Source organism: Leuciscus leuciscus, assembly GCF_965113295.1.
Source record: "Leuciscus leuciscus genome assembly, chromosome: 23".
Taxonomy (NCBI): Eukaryota; Metazoa; Chordata; class Actinopteri; order Cypriniformes; family Leuciscidae; genus Leuciscus; species Leuciscus leuciscus.
In genome coordinates, this window is record NC_138747.1 from 11,277,071 (window position 1) to 11,299,851 (window position 22,781).

General features: G+C 37.6%; 1 protein-coding gene across 3 annotated transcripts in view; it reads left to right on the top strand.

The window, feature by feature from the left end:
- iqsec1b (IQ motif and Sec7 domain ArfGEF 1b) overlaps window positions 1-22,781 on the top strand; it is a 169,710-nt gene that overhangs the window by 23,460 nt on the left and 123,469 nt on the right. For all 3 annotated transcript variants that reach the window (XM_082155000.1, XM_082155001.1, XM_082155005.1), the window contains exon 2: window positions 20,647-20,682. In XM_082155000.1, the coding sequence (XP_082011126.1) occupies window positions 20,647-20,682 (36 nt within the window). The remainder of the gene's footprint in view (window positions 1-20,646; window positions 20,683-22,781) is intronic.

Genomic DNA, 22,781 nt, shown 5'->3' on the forward strand with positions numbered 1-22,781 from the left:
TGACCAGAAGTGATGTTTGAGGAGTTGTGGAATTTACTCTACCTCCTAGATATGTTTTGCAAACAGATCCAGTTCTAATGAATCGGAGCACTGCTGGGAAATGTTTTAAGGGTTTTAACATGGCTCCATGGGCTGTTTAACCTGTTTGCCTTGCCTTAAGATAGACTTGGTAATTTGGTTTTATCCTGTAGGGGCTCCTGCTGATATTACCCACAGCACTGCTGTACCCAATGTCAAGCTTTCTTGAACGGTTAAATAAAACAGCGATTTTTCTCTCCCTCCCCCCATCTTGCTCTCTCATCTCGTGTGGATGTGAGTAAGCCACCTCCTGCCAGTGATTGATAATGCCCCTCATTATTTGTGCCATTTCATCTTTGGCTTCCTGGGGAAAGCCTCATGCAGAGACTGTCTGTATGCTTGGAGCACCTGCTAATGACTCTGAATTTGTGCCGTATGTGTGTGGAGAGCGGGCTGTTTTCAAAGCAGAGGCAGGAAGTTCGGCACTGGCCACACGCTTTTACCAGCTGGTGCAAACGATCGTCTTTTCAAATCGGTTGAGACCGCTTTTAACCCAACAAGAGTCAAGGACTGTTCTGATTGCAGGCTCACATGCTTGCATACTAACTGCTCGTTCTCTTTCTGTTTAGTATGTATACTTGGTATGTACATTTCTGTATGCAAGGAATACCCAGATTTGCCAGAATATTGTATCCCACAATGTGCCTTCATTTCAACTCGTTGTCATTTGCAAGTCATCTTCATTTTATATAGCGCTTTTAACAATGTAGATTGTTCCAAAGCGGCTTTACAGTGAAATAGAGTAACAGAGATTGTTTTGGCTTTATAGCAGCTCTAGAATAAAGTTATTGTCCAGCTAAAGTTAGTTTTGATTGAATCACTTCCGTCACAACAATCATTAGTTATTAACTTAGGGGCCGCTAACACGACACCGTTTTAACAGAAAACTCGTAAGTTTTCTCTGCGCAAACTTTAAAAACGTGAACCTGTGAGAATGCTGATGGCGTGCACATGCGTATTACGAGTTCAATCTATAGGTATGCGCGTTTGAATATATGTGCGCAGGCGTGTAGTCCTTCCCTACAAAACCAACCCTCAACAAACTACTTGTCTGACCTTAAAATGTATAATACAGAATTTTCATCGCTTCCACGTAGCCACGCGAACCGGAATTATCCCGACAACGCTTTATCTGTAGATAGGTAAAGGGAGGGGAGGGAGGCCTTCACAGGGGAGAGACTACTGCGTTGTCGTCGCGTCCAGGCGCAGGTCCTTTGCAGTGTGATGAAATAGAAATAGTAGTTAGTTTGCAAGTATGCAATTCCAAACATTTTGTACAAAATCATAAAAATGTATTAAAAAAGAAAAGTTTTTATTTCCAAGATTATAATTGAATGGCACAATGTAATATAGTAAAATAATGCCTGCATCATAATAAAAACGACTGCGGTTTCTCTTAAGTTTTAAAGAATAGTAGCTAGTAGTGTATAGTGTGTAGGTTTTAGTAACCAAATACAATATTAAGCTTGTTTTCTCCTAAAATCCCATGATTCCTCACCTGTTTTGAGGCCTGTAAGCCTACAGGAAGCAGCACAGGAAATGAGGTCGGGGCTGCTGGGTGCCTTTGGGAAGTGTATAAATGACGGGAACAAAGACAAGCTAAAGATAAGGTGACAGGAAATGGCTGGATTTAAATGCGTACTGCACCACCACTGCTTTTTTCCCCTTCCCTGCCTCATTTTTTTCTTTGCAGAAGGACAGCAGAGTTAGGCAGATGTGTGAGAAGTCTTCCCTAACAAAGGGATTTGACGAATAAATGCAATATTACTGTATTGATTCATCCGGGTTGGATGTAATCTCAAAGAACGCCGGAACAATGAGCTTAAATTGTGTGAGCATTAGCTGTTATGAAACTGCAAGCGAGCCGGTGCTGATCATGTTTTTCTCTCTGAGTGTAAAAATGACTCCTGCGATTGAATCATAAAAGCAAATCCAACAGCATAGAGAAGCAGAAAATCTGCTAAGAGCCATGTATGATGACTGTTGTGTAAAATTCTTTCATATTTTTTTCTAATTTGCCTCATAAAATCCTTTTTAGCTCAGCGGTAGGCCAGCCTGGTTAAAAACACACTGTTCATCAGCCTTCCCAGATTAAAGGAGTATTTCATCCACAAAAAATGAAACTTCTGTCATTTTATTTATTCACCTTCATGTCATTCCAAACAAAAGGAGAATTTTGAAGGAGCATTAAGTGACACGAGGCTGAGTAAATAACATCATTTTCATTTTTAGGTGAACTATTGCTTTTATAAATCCACTTAGCTATGTGTTGTTCATCTTCATGGTGCATTACTCAAGCTCGTGTTTGGCTGTGATCTCATTTGGAGCGCAACAATATTTCCGCAAAAACAGCTGAAGAGGTATGTGGGCACAGCGGAGTTAGATAGATGAGCAAGCGGTCTTATCAGCCCGGCCATCCATCCTGTCCGGTGCTTTTGGGCTGTCATTGCTGTTTGAATACAAACTCATCTTCTGATACCACAGAGATATGGCAGAACATTTCTGCAGAGACATACTGCAGGTCAGCACTTTATTTTTGTGCTGTAACTTTATAAATCTTATTGGGGTATGTGTTAAACCCTTTAAGTGATGGAAATAACTGCCAAGTAAATCTCTCTGGCCTTCAAACAGCCGCATCTGATGTCAGGGACTGCTTAATGGACCAGTAATGAGCGATGTGAACATTCAGAAGAGTCTAAAATCTGCCCTGCTGAAAGGGAAAGTTCACCTAAAGATAACAATTCTGTAATCATTTACTCACCTTTATGGAAGTTCTTCTTCCACAGAACACAAAGGAAGAAAATCTTCCTGTTTTCTGTGTTCTTTTTTTCTATACAGATGCAATGAACAGGCTTTAAATAAGCCAGCATGATATTATTAAATCTAATTTCTAAATGCATCTTATTGATCTTTTTGTGAGCTAGTCATCTGTGCATGTTTAATTTTTATGACCTTGAAATTTTTAATCAGTGTCATAACTTGATTTATCCTGTAGGGGCTCCTGCTGATATTACCCACAGCACTGCTGTACCAAATGTCAAGCTTTCTTGAACGGTTAAATAAAACAGCTTTTTCTCGCTCTCTCATCTCGTGTGGATGTGAGTAAGCCACCTCCTGCCAGTGATTGATAATGCCCCTCATTATTTGTGCCATTTCATCTTTGGCTTGACAGATTTCGGTAACATATAGCCCAACTTCTCCAATCATTTTGTCTGCTTAAAACCCTCCTTTCTCAGATGTGCCTTCGTCTAATCAACAACCAATGGATAGAAACAAGTCCTTGCCCCTTTTTTTCTTTTATTTTTCAATAATCTGTTTGACTCGTATGTATGTTACAATATGGAAGAAAAGATCTGTCGCTACCTCTGTTTTATCTCAACTTCAAAAAGCATCATAAAAGTGGCCTACACAACATGTTTCAGGTGTTCGTAAGCCGTACAGTAGCTATGTGTGACCGAAATTAAAGTTGTTACTCACTGAAAATCTTGACATCTTCCTTCATGAATGAATCATTATTTTAAATCAGATCTTTACAAGTCCTGTTGGTTTGGAACATAGACTGTAAAAAAAGATGGACGACGCCCCTTCGCTCTCTTCCATTGATGAGAACTGAAGCCGCCAGTGTCCCGATATGGCGCTGACATATTGGAACTTGAGTCTGCGCAGTAGCGATCTCGGGACCAGACCTGCGCAGTAGTGAGCAGGAAGTAAAGCCGCGAAATCAACGCTCCGCCCTCACTCTCGCAGAATGCACTCAGGGAGAGTGCATTCTGCACATTTTTTTAAATTGTGCAAGTAGTCTGCACAAATTGATTGCAGTACGACAAGAGGCTTGTTAAAATAAAGTAAATACAATCTCCTCAGTCCTCCGAAGATCCCGAAAAAAATGTCCGTTGGTGCTTCAGTGACTACTTCGCTCAGAGAACCTGTCAATCACAGCTGTCAATCATGAAGTTACACCACCGCATCACGTAACTAACTAAAAACCAACTTATTTTTGAAACTTGAACTTACATCAGCGTGATAAAAACGACAGCAAATGAAAGAAGCCACCTTTGGAAAAAAGATATTTGAAGTGTAATTTAATTGTTTAGTTGGTCTCACGTCCCGTTGAATAACACGGGGAGGCGGGGCTTATGACCTATACTAGGACCAGTCACCGGGGGGCGATCGAGACGTTTTGGCTTCACTTTTCAGGGCTTGTGCGGCACGCTTGGTTTGGAACAACATAAGGGTAGTGAATATATTTTCATTTTTGGGTGAGCCTTCTTTTTTAAGACGTGCTGTAGTACCTACCCTGGCCGCTAAACTTAATTCTTTCAAAATGGTCCAACCACTTACGGTAAGCTTATAGGCCTAATTATATTGTATTTTGCTGGAAATGGTATACTCTTGCAAAGCTAGCCAGTTGTATTGAGCCATTTTCAGCCTGATTGGCCTTTTTGTATTCAATAGGTCAAAATATAATTGAATGGCTACATTACGAAGCCTTTGGAGAATGGATGCCAGTTATTTGGTCACCTGCCATAGTTTTTCAAAGCCACATTGTCAGCTTTGGGGAGTAACTCATTACAAAGGGTAATTAAATAAATAGTAATTCAAATGAAATACATTTTTCAGTAGCATGGTAATTCAGTCCACTAACAAGCTACTCTTTCCAACAAGAAGCAGGGTAGCATGAAAAAACCCTTCACTATGTGGTATTGCGGTCACAGCTTTACAGACAAGCGAGCCAAAGCAATAATCAAACACATTCTGTCTCATGCACTGTATGGCCAATGTGGACACCTCCTTCAAATTAACAGGTTTTTCTATTCCTGTACAGATCTGTGATGACAGATAGTTATTCTATGTTGTTGAAGAACTTGACTGGTCTGCACAAAGCCCAGACCTGAAACCTATTAAACACATTGAAATGAATTGGACCGCCGCAGATGACAAGCCAGACCCTGTCACTCACCATCACTGCCTGATCTCAATGATGCTCTTTAGTCTAAATGGGAGCAAATCCCTAACATCTAGTTGAAGGTCTTCCCAGGAGAACTAAAGCTTTTACAGCAGAAAAACGGAGGGATTAATGATTTTTTTTGCCTTGCTTTTGAAATTAAATGTTCAAAGACACAAGAGTATCAGTGAGGTCAGGCACTGATGTTTGGTGTTGGAATCTGCCTCACTGTTCCAGTGTATCCCAAAGGTGTTCAATAGAGTTTCAGGTCTGGGCTTTGTGCTTTTTTTTTTTTTTGCTTTTTTTTTGAGAGAGAGAGAGAGAGAGTAGCTTGACTGTAGTTGACCTACTTTAAATTATAAGTAGATTTGGTAGCTGTAGTTTCAAAGTGGATTCCCCAGCAGTGCACATTATGGTGATCTGTTATAAACAATATTCAATATTTTCTATTAAAAGTTATGCTTTAAAAGCGACTTTGTACAATTGGCCTATAATATATATATTTTTTACAAGTCTTTCTTTCTTCAATTTTTACGTTTAAAATAGAGCTCTGCATAATCCCACCATTTTTCTTTTCATGTGTACAAAGCTGCAGAGAAAACTGTGATGAATAATTTTAGTGAGAAGCTCTGGCATATCTATTATAAACAGAGAACTCAAAAGGCCCTGGAGCATGACTTCATTCACCTGGGAAAAAGACCAAGGCAGCACTCTTATACAGAGCTGCTGTTTTACAAAATCCCATTTCTTGCTGTATTAGTCAGTCCTTTTCTGTAACTTTATAGGCTTACCAAAAACGCCCTTAATATTCCCATTTTTACGATGATGGAGCGATCAGTCCTGCTGAGAAAAAAAAAAGGCACATTTCATGACTAATTCCTCCTATTTAGGCCCTGATTAAATTAACTATTTGTGCTGAAGGTTCTAACTAGCTGCATTCTGGCTGATCATGTTGTGAAATGCAAATGGAAATAATTCGATGCATGATACTGATTTGTTAATGTATGTAGTGCATTACTCATTTTCTCATTTCTCATAATGTGCTAATGCAGTTAAACATGGTCTTTGGCTTAAGGATGTTGAGGACCCCAATCATTACTCCTAGAAAGTGAAGCCTTTTAAAGGAAGTGCAGACTCAGCGAGTGTGACTAAATGACTTTAAAAAGATTACAGTACAGTCAGTGGATGAGAATGAATCAGTGTAAGGTGCCCGGGTCAGTCGTGTTAAAGAGTTACTGGAAATCAGGATGCACAACAGCTTGAGCCATTTTTTCTTCTGGATGTTGGATTGTATCTGATGCACACTGTATATATTTTATTTTGTGCTTGATGTCAGATTTGTGAAATTTATGGATGGGTAAAAATCACTAATATTGACCAAAATTCAAAGATTTACTAATACGATCTACAATCATAACAGATATATCACAAATATTAAAGACACAACAATAATACAATTTTAAAAAATCATTTTCTTACCCTCAATGTCATTTCAAACCTGTATGACTTCTGTGACAAAAAAAATAAATAATGTTTTCATTGTAAGGATGATGAAACATTCTCTATTCAGATCTTCATTTGAATGACATGAGGATAAGTAAATGATAACAGCATTTTTATTTTGGGGTTAACAATCCCTTGCAATTTTACATAGGAAGTAGGGATGGGACGGTAAAATTATCGTGATTATCAATATTATCACGGTTTCGTTAAAACGAGATGAAAGTGTTCAAAAAGAACTGATGCGCACACTAAAAACAGTTTAATATTTGAAAATCAACAAACAACAAATAAAACAAGCAGCTCTATGCACTTTTTTAAGCAAGATTATATTCTGTGGCATTTCCTTCCTGAAAATACTAGACTTAATAATATATGACATTATATTATTAAATATGATAAATATTGCTATTATAATTCTTATAGTTGAAACCGTCTATAATGACCGTCGTCAATAGCAACGCATTATAACACAGCGCACATCCATGTATCGCAACCGATCGCAACGGACGCGCTTTCTCGTTTCATTCAAATACAACTTGCCGTCTTGCGTCTCCGTTTTTGGACGATTGTTTTGTACGCTGTACAAAATGGATGTATACATTTATAAACAGGTAAGATTTAAAACATTAATCTCAATTCAATATATGTCCCCGTAATTATGTGAAAAAAAAAAAAAAAAAAAAGCAAAGCCACTTGCTGCGAACTTTTCTTCGCGGAAGCTTCACGTTTATTTCAAGTGAGTGAGATCAAATATTTCAACTCAAAACAACATTTTGTGCCCAATTATTTCCCAGACGTAGTTTTGGTATTGAGGTCAAAATTAACTTGTGGGTGATGGTCACACAAGACTCGGCAGATTTGAAGTGTTTCCCTCCTATTGTAGTGACCATCCTCGATTAAGTTTCACTCAGGACTTTTGTAAAAACCAAAATATGACCACACCTCAGATTTGGTCCTCTTAAAAGGCTGAAAAATCCAAGCGGGAAGGAAGTCGACCGGAAGTTGAAGCCGGCCGCGTGCCACCATCTTGTAGCAGAACTTCACCTGCTGTTAGCATCCCATTGACTCCCATTCATTTTGCCGTCACTTTGACAGCGAATAACTTTACATCTGAGGCGTTTGAAGACTTGAAGACATAGCTTACGTTATGGCCCAGTAAAAACAGTTTTTGTAAAAGTAGGCTAACGATTGCGTCATAACCACGCGACTCTCTGTCGCACAGTAGAGAGATTACCGTATTGACGGGAGGAGAAGCTCGCGGGCAATCGGGGAGACGTGGAGGCAAAATGACAAAATAATTAATCAGAATACCTAGCAAAAGTTTCTCCTGCTCGTAGCTCATGGACAGCTCCTACTCACGCTCTCCGTCTCTGCAAGATTCGGAAGGGAATGATTCAGATTTCTCATGCCACAGCCACTAGAAGACAGACGGGTTGCTCACGTCACATCTACGTCGTCAAGCTCGGTTTGAGTCTGCGCGTCAGGAACGGAAGTCCTAAAAAATCGCTGAAAATGGGCTTCACTTGCCTCAATTGAGTTCCAATGAGATGACTCTGTCCATTTCTTATACTGTCTATGGAAAAATCTCCCGAGCACGGTCACTGCCTTCCGCCATTCCTCCTCGAATAAAAAACAACAACAACATTGCGCGCTGCGCCTGCGTCAGACTGTATATGGACAGGATTTACAGTGAGTGATTAAAATCGCGATAATCAAATACAGTTTTAATGATAATTACATTTTAAACGATAATACTAACCGTCAGTACATTTTATCGTGGTTTATGGTGAAACCGGTAATCGTCCCATCCCTAATAGGAAGTGACTAATATGTTTGGAGTAGCCTACAAGTTTGTTTTTGATGACATCAGGGGAAATAAATGATAATCCACAGCTAAGCTGTCTGGAATTCATTGTCTCAATGCAGTCTGATATTTACCACTGTTCAGGAAATAATATCCCGAAATAACTTTACGAAGCAAAGAAATAGTTGCCTTCAAGGAGAAAATATTTCTAGGGATGTTATAAGTTATATGCACCCAAATAAAACTGCTGAACACATTGTAAAATGAATTCTTATAGACCAAGACTATAGTATTAGCTAACGGAGTGGAATGCATGTCACAAGGCCCGAAACCGCAGCTCTTAGCCCATTTTATTGGGCATAGTTCTCATTAGAGCAGCTCTTTAAATGGCCATTTTCATGTGACCCAAATTGCTGACGGGGCTGTACCATAATGGGCCATTTGGATGAAAACTAATGGGAAGAAAAATGCAATAGCCATAGATTATCTGTCAGATGCTTGTTGCCAATCCATCATCAGGTTACATGAAATTTTAGTTCAGTGTCGAAATTTGAAGGTTCACTTTGGGTGGAAAATATCGTATTCCTGGTCTCTTTATTAAAGCAGTTGGAGCATGTGGCACATGTGAAGTGGGTGAGCTTTAGTCCCTGCCAGGCTTGACTGCTCACATTGCATTATGTTTTTAGAGCTGACTTTCAGGCTCCAGTGCCATGATAAATTGTTAACATTTTCTTTGATAGGTGAAGGGAAGACCCCTGGTATCGGGCTAACTTGGTTCTTTCAAACAGGAATAACCTCGCCGGCTACATATCCGCCTGGTTAAGTGTCATTTCAGCTGGAATTGAACATGGTGGTAAAAAGGGTATTTCTGTTGAAAGCGTTTTGCACATACTGAGCACACAAGAACCAATCGAAATTAATTTGGTATTGAAAAAAAAAAATGATGTGGACGTCGAAGATCTCACAAATGAACTTTATTACAGCATAGCAATGGCAAGGTACACAAAGCACCTTGGGTTCACCGGCGTCAGAATGAACCCAGAACATCCAAATCTCAAACCTTTTATCCTGTTACCGTTTTACCACTCTTAATGTAAATGAAGTTGCTCTTGTTGCAACAGCTGTGGTCTGTATGTTAATGAAGTTGTGTCACCGCATTGTCTGAGGTTCTCTGTGTCCCACACCCATTCCCATTCTACAATTGATGATTACCATTTGCTCAGGATGTGATCATCCCAAATGGTGAAGAAACAATATAACTTCACTTCCTTCATCACTATGATAATAAAGCCATTTTGGGGATGAGCTTATTCTAAAATATATTTTGGAGTGGAATCCGGGTCGGGGCAGACTACAATTTCTTACAGTATTGATAGAGACTTGGGGCTGTGTATTTACGAACTTATGCAGTTGGTTGGCACCTGAAAAGATGGCCTGCTGTATGGTATTGTGTACTATGGTAAGGTTTGCAATCTGCAGCAAAAGTAAACCGTTATTGATGACGTATAATTTGCATTTGTGCATGCTCCTTCTTGTAATTATCATACTACGCTGCATTGTTTCCATATAAATTATTTTCTTCGTAGAGCAGCTCATATCTCTGATGGACAGAATCCAGTGCGTGTGAAATTGTGGCGGTAAATCCAAAGGGACAAATACTTCAATAAGAGTGAAACTGGCTCTGAAACTTCTCCTCCTGAGTCTTTACCTAGTTACAGTGGTAAACAGCTGCTGCTGGTGCTCATGGCGGACCCACACTGATAACGCAAATGTACCACACTTTAGATCCAAATAATACAGTTTTAGAAAAATACAAATTCCAATAAACCAGATGGAACTGGATACATTTTTTGAATGTTCTGATCCAATCTGACTTCTGACCTGTAATGCTGCCTGAATCATAATCATACACCGTTCGTTCGTTGGCCAGAGGAGAACTGGCCTGACTGAGCCTGGGTTCTCCCAAGGTTTTTTTTCTCCATTCTGTCACCTTGATGGAGTTTTGGTTTCTTGCCACTGTTGCCTTGGCTTTTGGCTTGCTTAGTTGGGGACATTTAATATTCAACAATATTATTGATCTGCCTTACTTAAGGTGGACGATGATGCAATTTTCTTTTAGAAACAAACTTTGTTGTATTATTTTCATGTTATCACTGTGAAGCTGCTTTAATACAATCTGTATTGTAAAAAGCGGTATATAAATAAAGGTGACTTGACTTGAAAGGTGACTTTTAAAAGATAAGAAACGGGCAGAATCAAACTATTTGGACAAAGCAATCGAACCAAGAGTGACATCAACCTAATAGTTACTGCTTACTAAATGTCAGCATGTCCTTTCACAGTCTTTTCCTTTAGTTTCAGTCCTTTGAGTTTAATTAATACTGGACTCTACGGTGTCTAAGGCTCGACACAGTTGTAGAGTGCCATTCTAACAGTAGCCTAGATGCTCAAGACAATACTCAATACCTCAGGTGACACCTGAATTAAGCCAACAAAACTGCTTTTTCATACAGTTCTTATTTTAGCAAAGCACAGCTATGTACTTTGAGTGATAAACCCTTCAAATGTGTGCGGTTGCAGGTCTAGGGAGAGTCAGGCCCACTTTATCCAGTTTAAAAATGTGATTTGCCTTCCAGGCACTGATGTACGGGCTGGCGGGTGAAAAGGTTAATTTCATTGCCCTGCTGGATTAACAATTTTCAGATTTAATGGGGAGAGAGGACAAAAGGAAGCGAATGAAAACTTGACTTTTGGTGACCTTTAATAGACATGGGAGCCATAGCTAGCCGCAGGACTGGGCCAACATTTCCAGAACGGCACCCACAGGTGGATGATTTTGAACTGGGTCTGCTTTTTACATTTATAACTCTATAGAGCTGCTCCTTAACAGTCGACTAAACATTAGTCGACGAGAAGAGGCTTAGTCGACTAAACTTTTATTAGTCGGTTAATCGAAAAAAAAAAAAAATTCACAGTTCACACAGTCCATGAGGGACAGATCGTTAACGGCGGGTCCTTGTGGTAATAACAGTATGTCGGGTAGGAAATCCAAATGATCGCCTGTCATTCATTGACCTCAAATATGGCTTATCATTTGAAACATGAAAGTAGTAGTAACATTACTTGGTTACTCGTTATAACGTTAACCTAGATAAATGTGTGCTATTATTAGGCGCATCTCCAAATGTTTGAGCGGAGTGTGGAAGCTAAAGTATAGCGCGCTACTGGATGACATGGAGGCGATCGCTTGCATTTTGTTCCCTGATAACAGCTGAAGCAACTTAAAATGCACAATTTTTGGTCATATAGATAAGAGTAATAATTATTCGAAACTGAAACTTTTATTTATGTAAACTCACAATAACAACAAAATGTTGTGCTTTTGTAAAATAAACTAAATAAACAGGATGCGCTTTCTGCCGCCTCGGTTTCCATGAACTGGACCGCGTCACATTTTACAAAAAAGAACCTTGCCTCACAGACATGAGAAATATATCCATAGAAAGCTTGAAATGTCTACTTTTAAATGAACCGCTTCAAATCGAGAACAAATCGATTCAGCATACCAGTTCAAATCATAAACAAATACTCTCTGATTAACACGTAAGAAAGGTGCATTTCTCTCTATAGGCGCGTTCACTATACTGCGAAGTTGGCGAGTCTGCATCATCAACTTCATCTTTACAGCGGACACTGACTCATAAATGTCTCCTTGCTGTTTTTTCCGACACATTTATAATCATTTCTTTAGCCGGTGCTTTGCTGCAAGCTTTGTATAGGCTATACATTACGCCTATATATAAAGGCTTATTATGGTTTGGTGTTGACCCCAGTATGTATTTAAGTAATTCAATTAGTATAATGTGTGATTAGTCAACAAAAAATTAACAACGACTAGTTGACTAGAAAAATCTTTAGTCGAGGACAGTCCTAATAGTGCGTGTTATTATTCATGAAGGCAGGTTAGGTAACACAGTGATTTACTTCATTTATGGCTCTGATAAGAAGAGTTTTTGGAAAAGTTAAAGTGGAACTAGCATGAATGTATCGTTATCTTTCATTGCTCCTGTGTTTTAGAGATCAATGGAAAATATGATGAAAGAAAAAAAAAAGGTCATATACTGCATATGCCAGAATCGTTTCTCATTAATTTTTTGTTCAAACTGTGATTTTTTACATTGCAGCAGGGGAGATGAAATTATATTTTATGATACAAATCTGTGAAACTTGGCATGGTTTTAACTTATTTATATTCTCAGGCATCAAACAACAAAGTGGCGAGAAGTTTGCTTTGTATTTCATAGCTGTGCTCATGTCTGCTTCCCCAGTAGGGTTCTGTCTTGGGCAGGGAAGTTCTGCAGTGTGAGTAATTTTCTTTTGTCCTGAAGGGCCAAACAGAAGTCAACACTATGTCCCACTGCAGCCATCATCTTGAAAATTTAAAAGGTTGGAATTATTAATGCCTGCACAAACACTGACTGTTTTAAACATCCTCTTAATCAGGGCCAGTTAAAAGTTCAAAGCATTAGAACCGAAGGATAAACATTTATGAACCAACAGACAATCAGAAATGAATGAAGATATTAAAATCACACAAGAACGATCCCAGTGTGTGAGTGCTTAATATAGATAAGAATACAAATGTTTTTGTGTGTGCGTGTGTGTCGCTCAAAGCTCAATTTGTTGAAGATGAATTACTGTAGCTGCCCTAATTTTCTCTCAGTATCTGAATCCGACTGGTGAATTGTGCTAATGTGCTGGACGATTAAGTAATTGCCCACGTTAAGAGTGAAAATCTTCTCGTCTTTATTGTAGGACATTGTTTCTCCATAATGGTAGCTGGTCTGTTTTAATTTAGTTTAGCAAGAATAGCAGTTAACATATTTGTCACATTTTAAAAGGGAGGATGTTGTATGTTGCTGCTGATGTCAAAGACTTCAAATTGCTAGATGCTTACTAAATTAGGCAGATGCTAGATATCAACTGATATTAGAGATTTAGTTTTAAAGTGAATCGATAAAAGCTCTAATAGTTTAGTAAAATTTGCATACGTTTTATTCACATTTTATATTTTTCATGTACATAATGTTGTGGTGTCTACATTCATTTATAGCATGAAGTCCTTGAAAAATAAACTGGTTTAAGTAATACCACACTTAATCATATCTTGTTGTGCTCAGATGTTCCCGTGATGATAGTGTCATAGCAGTCATTTAGTGTAATGGGGCTTTGCTTTAAAGCTTCTATATAAGTGTTCGAAACTGTGAGGGTTTGCATTAGCCTGGAGCAGACAGCTAATATTGATGGTTCTGTTTGGCTGCTATGCTCTCTAACATGGCTGGAAACCATCCCTTTTGCCTGGAGAGACTTCCAACCCCTATATTTCACCCACAGATGTAGCTATATAACGCAATGAATACCAATAAGCTTTCTGAGCATAACCTGTTCGGGTATATGGGTAGATATAATTTGTTATTCAAATTGAATGCTTTGATTTAATTGTGTTCATAAGTATGCCATTAAAACAAGCTTAGAAATGATGATTGATTTTGATAGGACCTCATTAGAGCTATAACGATTAGGGTCATTATAACCTTGTGTTGTGGTGATTGAGCAGCAGTGTTATGTTTCATTGAATTGACATCCCTCTCCGATACCATGATACGTGAGGACCAGTGATTTTAATAGGCCAGAAAAGATGGATGGACAGTTGAAACATTGTGGATTAAATATTGTGTTATTTGAAATAGTTTTATCAGGTTCCCATACAAAGAAAAAATTTCTAGAACTGGACACATTGAGCAACATGACATCATGACTTTGAAGAAGTATATACATTTAATAAATGTATGAATTTATCATGTTATTATATATATATATATATATATATATATTATCATAACTAGTTCTGGCATGAAACTCTAGATGATGCAGGCTGATAGGTCTTTAACTTATTGATAGAAATCATGTCATTATTTACATAGCACAGCTGATTGGTTGCTGTTGCATCAACTGCCAATGAGCTTTCTGCTCAAACATTCAAATGCTTGGTATTGTTTGCGGTTAACAGTCTGTTGCACGCTTTCAGAACCCTCTCCCTTCCCCAGCTCCACCTGTGTAGATCTGTACAGGGGTTAATTCAAGTCTCGGTACTTGCTCTGCAGCAGTGTAGCAGATCTATTCTGCCAAGACCATACATTAACATTGCCATATCCATTATCATGCCAATCTCTTACCATACCAATCTCCCGAGAGTTGTCACGACAGATATATATTATAGTGTATATATTACATATAGGGCCCTATCTTGCACCCAGCTCAATTGACTTTGTACACCGACACATGTATCATTCCTATTTTGCACCCGCGCACAGCGGACTTTTCCCTCGACTGATGCACGTCTGTAAATTAGGAAATGAACTTGCGCTCCCTGGGGCGGTTCAGCGCAAAGAGGAGCCGTGTTCCGGCGCAAACGTTCCCTGGTGCTATTTTGCAGGTTTAGAAAACAATTCCTCCACTGACCAGGAAAAACCTATTCTAAAGTCATTGGCGCATTGCGCATGTTATTCATATGCTATTTTAAGGGAGCATGCTTGGCCATAATCAATGTAGTGTGTGCACAACGCGCATACACTTTGCTTGTCTCATCTACACACAGATGCAGCAGTTCTCATTTTTAGAAAACCATACATTATTGCAAGGAAAAATATTAACACACAAGGGAAATCATTGTTGTGTCCATGAAGATGTGAAAAAATAGGCATAAATCTAGCTTACACATTTACCCAAATTATCATACGCCTGTTTAACCGAAGCTAATTTGGGTGTGTTTCTCCCATCCCCATACAATGTCACTTCTCTGACTTTTACGGCCCTGACGAGAACGTCGGTCTCCTCGGCTGTGAACCGCTCCTGGCGCGCGCCTGGCAAATCCGCCTTTATAATAGCAATCCGCCATGGAACAAGCATGCCTGCTCTTAAAGGGAATGTGAGATGTCGCTCTGATTGGTTTATTTCACGTTACGCCCAAACCACACCTATGAATAATGAAGCTACTTCAGACCAACCCATTTTAGATTTGCGTCGGGCGCAAGAGTCATTTATCCCGCCGGTATAATAGCAACAGCGCCCAAGACCCACCCACAAAGTTACTTGTGTTTCGCGCTTGGTACTTGCGTTTCAGATCGTTAAAATAGGGCCCGTAGTGTATATATTGTGTTCCTCACAGTTTTTTATATGTTGTTATTTATAGCTACATTTATGTCTGTAGCAACTACACCATGTACCCTCTCTAAGATTGTAATCATAGACATGTAGCCTATAAGTGAACATAAAGATTTTATTGGCTAAGTAAAAATTTATATTTTAGAGCATGGCAGATTTTCTTTCTAATACAGGTTAAGCTTGGTTTCAAATTCAGTGATGTGAACTGAGGATTTTGATGCTGGCGTTCACTAAGACCTTCAAACTGTGCTATCTTTGTGTCCTTCGTCGTGTGGTCTGTTAATCTGGAGTTTTTTTTTAAACACGTCACTGGAGGCCACAAAGCGATTGCTGTGCAGCATTTTCCTCAGACATCTGTTCCACGGCCACTCCTGTGGGGAGGCATTGCCACGGCTTTGAAGTGCTGGAGCTGTGATGTTAGATTTGTGCTTGTCTCACACTTTATGGAGGGAGTCCAAACTCTCCTTACTTTAAAAAGCCCCAGAACACTGAACTTTTTCTTTCTTTCTTTTCTTCTTCTTTTTTATTTATTTATTTATTTATTTATTTATTTTTAACTGCTGTCTTAACTGATCTGACTTTCTTTTGATGATCTTGAGTATTCAGTAATCAGAATCCCCGTGTAAGACCTGTTACCTGGCTTTTAATATTAAGATGGAATTCCAATTGCACTGAAGGTGATGCTTATTAATTCTGTTTTGAACATTTTGAGCTTAAAACTCAGTGCTCAAAAACAGTAGGTGCATTAGGTGTAACTGAACGTCAGGTAGGGTCCAACATCGACATTCCCCAAGCCCCAAATTAAGTGCTTAAATTGGCTTGCGCAGTTAGGTGGATTTAGCATTTTCTGACATTTCACAGTGGACGAGAAACTTTTGAAAAACGCTTGAAGCGAGGATTTTCAGAAAGATTGAACCTAAAAGATGAAGCTGTGCCGACTATTTTGGATCCGACAGTAATGTCGCACCACACAATTGTGAGTAACTGTTTTATTAGTTGTCACTATTGCTTTGTCTGTTATTACAGATAATTTGATATTTACTGAGTATTTATGCATTTTTTTATTGAAATTATATACAGAAAGCGATCAAAGAACACTCTATAATGGCTGGAGCTGTTGATCAGACAGCAGGAGTTTATCTGGACATTTGCCAAAACTCCCATTATAATCAGATACACTGGACAATAAACCACTTGCTATATTTATATCATGTTTGCATTGTTATTTATGGTTAAAGCATTCGTGAGAGTGCACAAATCGCGTTGCAATGACGAGATCATTGCATTCACGTGATCAACAGACTGTCATCGGCTACAATAAACAATATATCACAGTTACATTTACCTCAGAAAAGCCATTTAATGTCCATAAACTCATTAGTCACCTAGAAAAAAGGAACTCTAAAGTGGAACATTTTGCTAAATAATTGCACTATAATGCATATACTCACTATGCAGTATCTCAAAACGCATTTGTTCTCTAGGCTCTTCCTTGATTTATTTTATTGTTGTATTTTTTTATTATCTTATTTCTATCACAATATGTGTGTATGCGTTTCTCTTCTGTGAATGCACACATGTATATCTCTTCTGTAAAGCACTTTGTAAACACGTTTTTTAAAAGATGCTAAAGCTTTAATTTCTTGCTTTTTCTTTGTATCTTTACTTATGTTCTTTCATATTTAATATTTAAATAAATTCATCATGTTTTTACAACAGCCACCATTTAAATGTTAATATTTCAAGAAATATATAATTATCATTAAAAAAACATTATTATGTTATATTATTATAAAAACGTGTTATTTAAATGTAGTAGCCTATCAAAATCATTTCATTTTAACCTTTAATGCTATAGTAAAGTACCAATATGTTCCCTGTATAGTTTACAGCATTAGTTGAAAATTTTCATCTATTGGAAAATTTGGCGTCTACTGAATCAAAATCGAATTTTATTCAAAATCAGACTTGAATCAAATCACAAGCTTGTGAATCGAAATCGAAGTAAATCATGACATTTGTGTCAATACCGAGCCCTAGTTTTAAGTTGAAAGATAGTTTGACTCTTGTTGATTTACGTGATTCAAACTAGTTAAAACAAAGACCATCTACTAAAAAAAGACCATCTACTAAAAGACATCAGACAAGAAAAGCATTATTTTTGGACCCTTACTGCAGGCCTTTGGGTCCATCAAATTGATTGTCCTAAATTTGTTAGAGCTTCCTATTCAGTTCAGTGGCCTTTTAAAGATGCATGCTTGCTCACCTTCTCCCTTTAAAGTAACATTTACTAAGGAATTATATTTATTAAGAAAGAGCTTCCTGCATGTTTACAAATGTTCCGATACCGCCGATCATCTGTTTTGTTTCTAAGTGTCTGGCCCTGTTTGGCTGGTGGTTAACCAAAGCGAACTTGAGATCTGTAATCAAAGGCATTGCAAAAATGACGTCTGCATAGCTGTCTACTGAGAGCATTGAATGAAGTGCAGCTGGTAAAGAGTTGTTGTTCTTTTTTCCCCTGTCAAGAATAAACAGGTCATGTATTCTATCCAACTGTCCGTCAAAGGTTTTATGTTTCCTATTGTGACTTTAAAGATGTTTCAGTCGAGTGCAGTGGCGTCGGTTTGGTTTGAACGTTCATAGGGGGGATGTTTGTTTGTTGTTGCTGCTGTAGAGTACAACAGGGTTCCAGAATAAAATCTCATTCATTTTCTCCATCGAGAAATTGATTTTCAGTGTTTAAACCTTTCAAGGCTGATCTACAATGAGTAATATATATTATTCGTAATAAACGTAAATTATTTAATTGAGTCCGTCCTGTACAGTCTCAAACTGCACTACACTTTAAAAATTTGGGGTTGGTATGAATTTTAATAGTAATGTTTTTGAAAGAAGTTTCTTATACATTTATTTGATCAAAGAGACTGTAATAACAGTAATATTGTGAAATGTTATTACAATTTAAAACAACTGTTTTTGATTTTAATATATTTTAAAGTTGCCATTGCTCCAGTACTAAGTGTCATAACCCTTTAAAAGTCACAGAATAGGATAGATATAAGATTCAGAAAACATAGCTTTTTAAAGAATAAAAAAAAATATTTTATAACATTAAATCTTTAGTCAATAAGTCTTTTGATCAATGTAATCCTTGATAAATAAAAATATAAATTTCTTTAAAAAAAACCCCATCTATATCAGTCTGTCTATCTGTTTGTCTGTCTGTCTATCTATAGGCCTATTATTATATTATGTCTATCTATATATATATTTTTATTGATATAAGCAAAGACTGTAAGTCAGTCAATAGTTTCATGTTGTTACCATTGTTATTGTAATACTTCTGTTATCAAGGAAGCCGAAAAGTATGGTCACTGTTGAGCTCCATTAATTTATTTTAAAATATAATATTTTAATGATTTATTAAGTTGATTTTTTTTTTTTCACTCTAGACCATAATGGCTTGTCATATTACCAACAAATGAAAGTATTCATAAGTACAATAATGTGAGATCAGTATGGTTCATTTTGACAGGTTAGACAAAGGTAACAGCAATTTAGTGCAAAGTATAGGTGCATTTGTGGCATTGTGGATCTTCTCATTCCCTCTTGCATTGCCTCATTTGCCTAATTGCTTAATTTGCCTATTACTGTATTATATTAGCCTGGCACTATCACAGCACTTTTTCAAAACTAACACTCGTGAAACCCTTATAATGAACCACCTATGACCCAATTGGGCTGTTTTATTATCTCTTTGTACTTATAAATGAGGAATATTTGCTTCTTTTTTTTTACATAATATATATGTGACTGCTTAATTAGTAAATGCCGAGTGGTGTGTTTTCAGCTGAACTCACAGTTAGCAGTGACAAAACAACTCAACAAATCAAATTTGAAATCTGCCATCAATCTAGTCGAGAATAGCAACAACGCAGCTGTGGAAGTAAAAGAGAGGACCACCAATAATAGGAAAGCACATTTAAAATTCCGTACTGGGAACTACACCGCTTTTTGATATTTGCAGGATATGTCAATATCATCCACTCTCAACATCATCACAGTGGTCACCTCAGCTCTCTGGCTCAACACAGTTTTCATTTAGTGTGACCGCTTTGTTGTGTAATGGGATCAGAAGCAGTTTTCTGTCCAAAAGCTTTCTGACATCTGTCTGAGAGCGAGGCTGCTGGCACTTTTAGTCCAATGAGAACCATAGTGTTTCTAAAAAAGCCTTTTTCTCAGAGGTAAACTTGTGAATTATTAAACAAGGGCTTGGGCTAGGGGAAGCCTGAGGTAATCTGCCAGTTGCAAATGTGAATATCAGAGCTTTCCATCACATATGGAGAGCCTGCTGGTATAGAATCTGATCGCCACTGGGTGTTTAGAGAATGATAAATGATTCTTTACCTCTTAGAAAAGGTGTTACAACAGAATTTAATTTTTTTAATGTGACAGGGATCTATGCCTATGTCCTTGGGTTGTTTACAGCTGATCAGTCAATCATGTAGTATATAATATACAATAAACAACAATTTCGTAAACATAGAATACACATTTCCTTTGTCTTTAAAACAATATTCCGAACTGATTCAGAAAGAAAAGTAATATAATATGGCAAAATGTATTGTTCATTTTGTCATTAGTTATAATGTATTTTCTGCCATATGCAGTTCAGTTGCTATTTATTTAGCAAATATACTGTAATATTCAAACTGTTATTAAGGCAACATGTAAATTATTCCGTGAGTTCATTCTGTAAGGGATTTGTCGATGGTAACTTCTAAGTTTTTTTTAATGATTCATTAAAAGGGCCAACTCAAAAGAGTAATTTGTTTGTCAATCATACTATACTTGTACTGTATGTTTTTAATTCATTTGAGTGAATGAGTTCATAAGAATCATGAATGTTATTGTATGCATCACTCAAGGACTTATACTGTAGGCAAGACAAATTTAAAGTGTAAAAACAATGAGATGGATATCGTTCTTTAGGTACAAGGAGGATTTTTTTGGTGGAAGTTTGATACGTCAAGTCTTTCACTGCCTTTCAAAATTTCAACTTCTAACTGTCTTTTTTTCTTTTCTCCCACAGGCATGAAAGTGAGGGCTTGTGTGTCTCAAATGTCAGGTAGGTTAGGAGAGGACACCCTCTCTGTGGATCTTGGCTCATCTGCTGTCACCATGATGCTTGTAGTAGATGCTCGGAGAACTGCATTTCTCATTGCCATGTCAAACTATGCGATGCACATTATTTAACAGACATGTCATTTCCATGACTGAGTCATGCATCTTTGTTCACATTTTCCGTGCCGTGTCTCAGACTCGCATTAGCTTCTTGGATGGACATCCTCATTGTCCCCATCACAGACTTGTAATCTGTTTCCTTCATTGGGGATTTGTAGGAAACACTGACAATTTTTATTTATTTATTTATTTATTTTTAACTTTTTCTAGGGCTGCTGATTTTTGGATTATGTGGATTATTTTTAAGCTTTTCAATTTACGTTCAAGGGCATTGTGTAATCAGGGATGTACCTTTGAATGCTTTCAATATCGCCTTAGGCATTTTGTCAGTTATTTCCCACAATTTTTTTTTTTGTGCCATGGCCAGTTTTATCTACACCACTTCATAAAATAGCTTATGGCAGTGATGTAAAGATGTATAAAAAGTGCCAATGATATTTATTTTTTATTAAAATTAAATTAATCTGTCCTGTCAAAATGAAAGGTTACAATAGGGCAGATTAAGAACTTAAAGCACGTAAAGTGCAAATTGTAACCGCTAGACTAACAAGTTATTTAATTATTTAATTATTTAATTATTTAATTTTTATTTTTTTTTATTATCCTGTATAGTTGTGGTAGATGAAGATATCAAATCAAATATGTCACAGGTTCGTTCAAGCATTTCAGTTTGTCAGCAAGAATAATTAATGAGCTTGATGTTTTGATTTTTTTTGGGAAATATCTAATATTAAATTCAAATTAAAAAAAATCTGTTTTGATTTTGAAATGAACAAATACTCTACTACGATCCTGATTTCTTTATCCATACCTTACATAGACTTTATCGATAATGTAAAAGTATTTGTGTATAGTCAAATTATTATTCATAAACTAAGCCTTTGGATTTCATGACGTCACAACCAGCATGTCTTTTTTCATAAATAAATTGCACATACTGTACAGTAAAACATCAAACCTTAAACTTTGAGAGACCTTTACATCATATTGAGATTGCTGATTTATTGCTCAAGTGGCAAAAATAAGATGTATGTCCGTACTATCTGTCTACTTGACACTTCAGTGAGACATTGTGGATGTTTTTTCATCAGTTTAGAGGCGCGGATCTCTACATCATTGTGATAGATTCTCTTAAAGGACGGGTCTTTAGAACACCTGTGAAGCAGATCTTTATTAGTAACAATTTGTGGGCACCGCTGTACTGCGACATGAGTTAAAATGGAAAGACAACTGCTTATAGTATCCATTCGGTTGAACATTTATGGGTGTTTCAACACTAGGTTATTAACAGGCTTAATTAGATCCTCGCTCAGCGCTGCAGTGTTGTAGCGTGTGAATCAATGTACCTCAACACTTCCTTTCGGCTTGGGGTGGCATTAGATTAGATGGAGCAAGGAAATCCTCAGGGACTCCTCCATGCATTCAGCAAGTCCTCCTCAACACTCATAGCATTTTGTGAGCCACTGAAATGGGCTTGTTCGGGGTTTGCTGTTGATCCCAGATTTCATCAGCCAGTGAAATTCTAATTGAGTGCTGGAGAGGAAATTGTTGCAAAAGAAGCTCAGGCTGCTTATCAAAGCGAGAAGCTCCCCTAAGAAGCATTCCTGAAGGAACATCGGACTTGTGCAACCGCATTAAACATGATAACACACAACAGTTGTCAGTAATTTGCTAATTATCTGGCTGCAGATTGATGACACTTATTAGTTTTAGGGTAAAGTGCTGTAAGGGATCGAGGGTGAATGATCATAATCGGGGAAGATCGCTGTGTATTTTCTGTTAGGCAAGCACACCATGCAGTTTTATAGAAAGAGGAAAGCCTTGTTGTCTTAGCCTTTAGCCTGAATGAAAGCTAAAGGCCCCGTGTTGACAGTCTCTTGGCTCAGTGTTCTTCTTAACATGCTAAACTTGATAAGATTTTTGAATTTGGAAAAGCAAGTCAGATTTGAATCAAAATTTCAAGTTCTTTCATGTGTTGGTGTG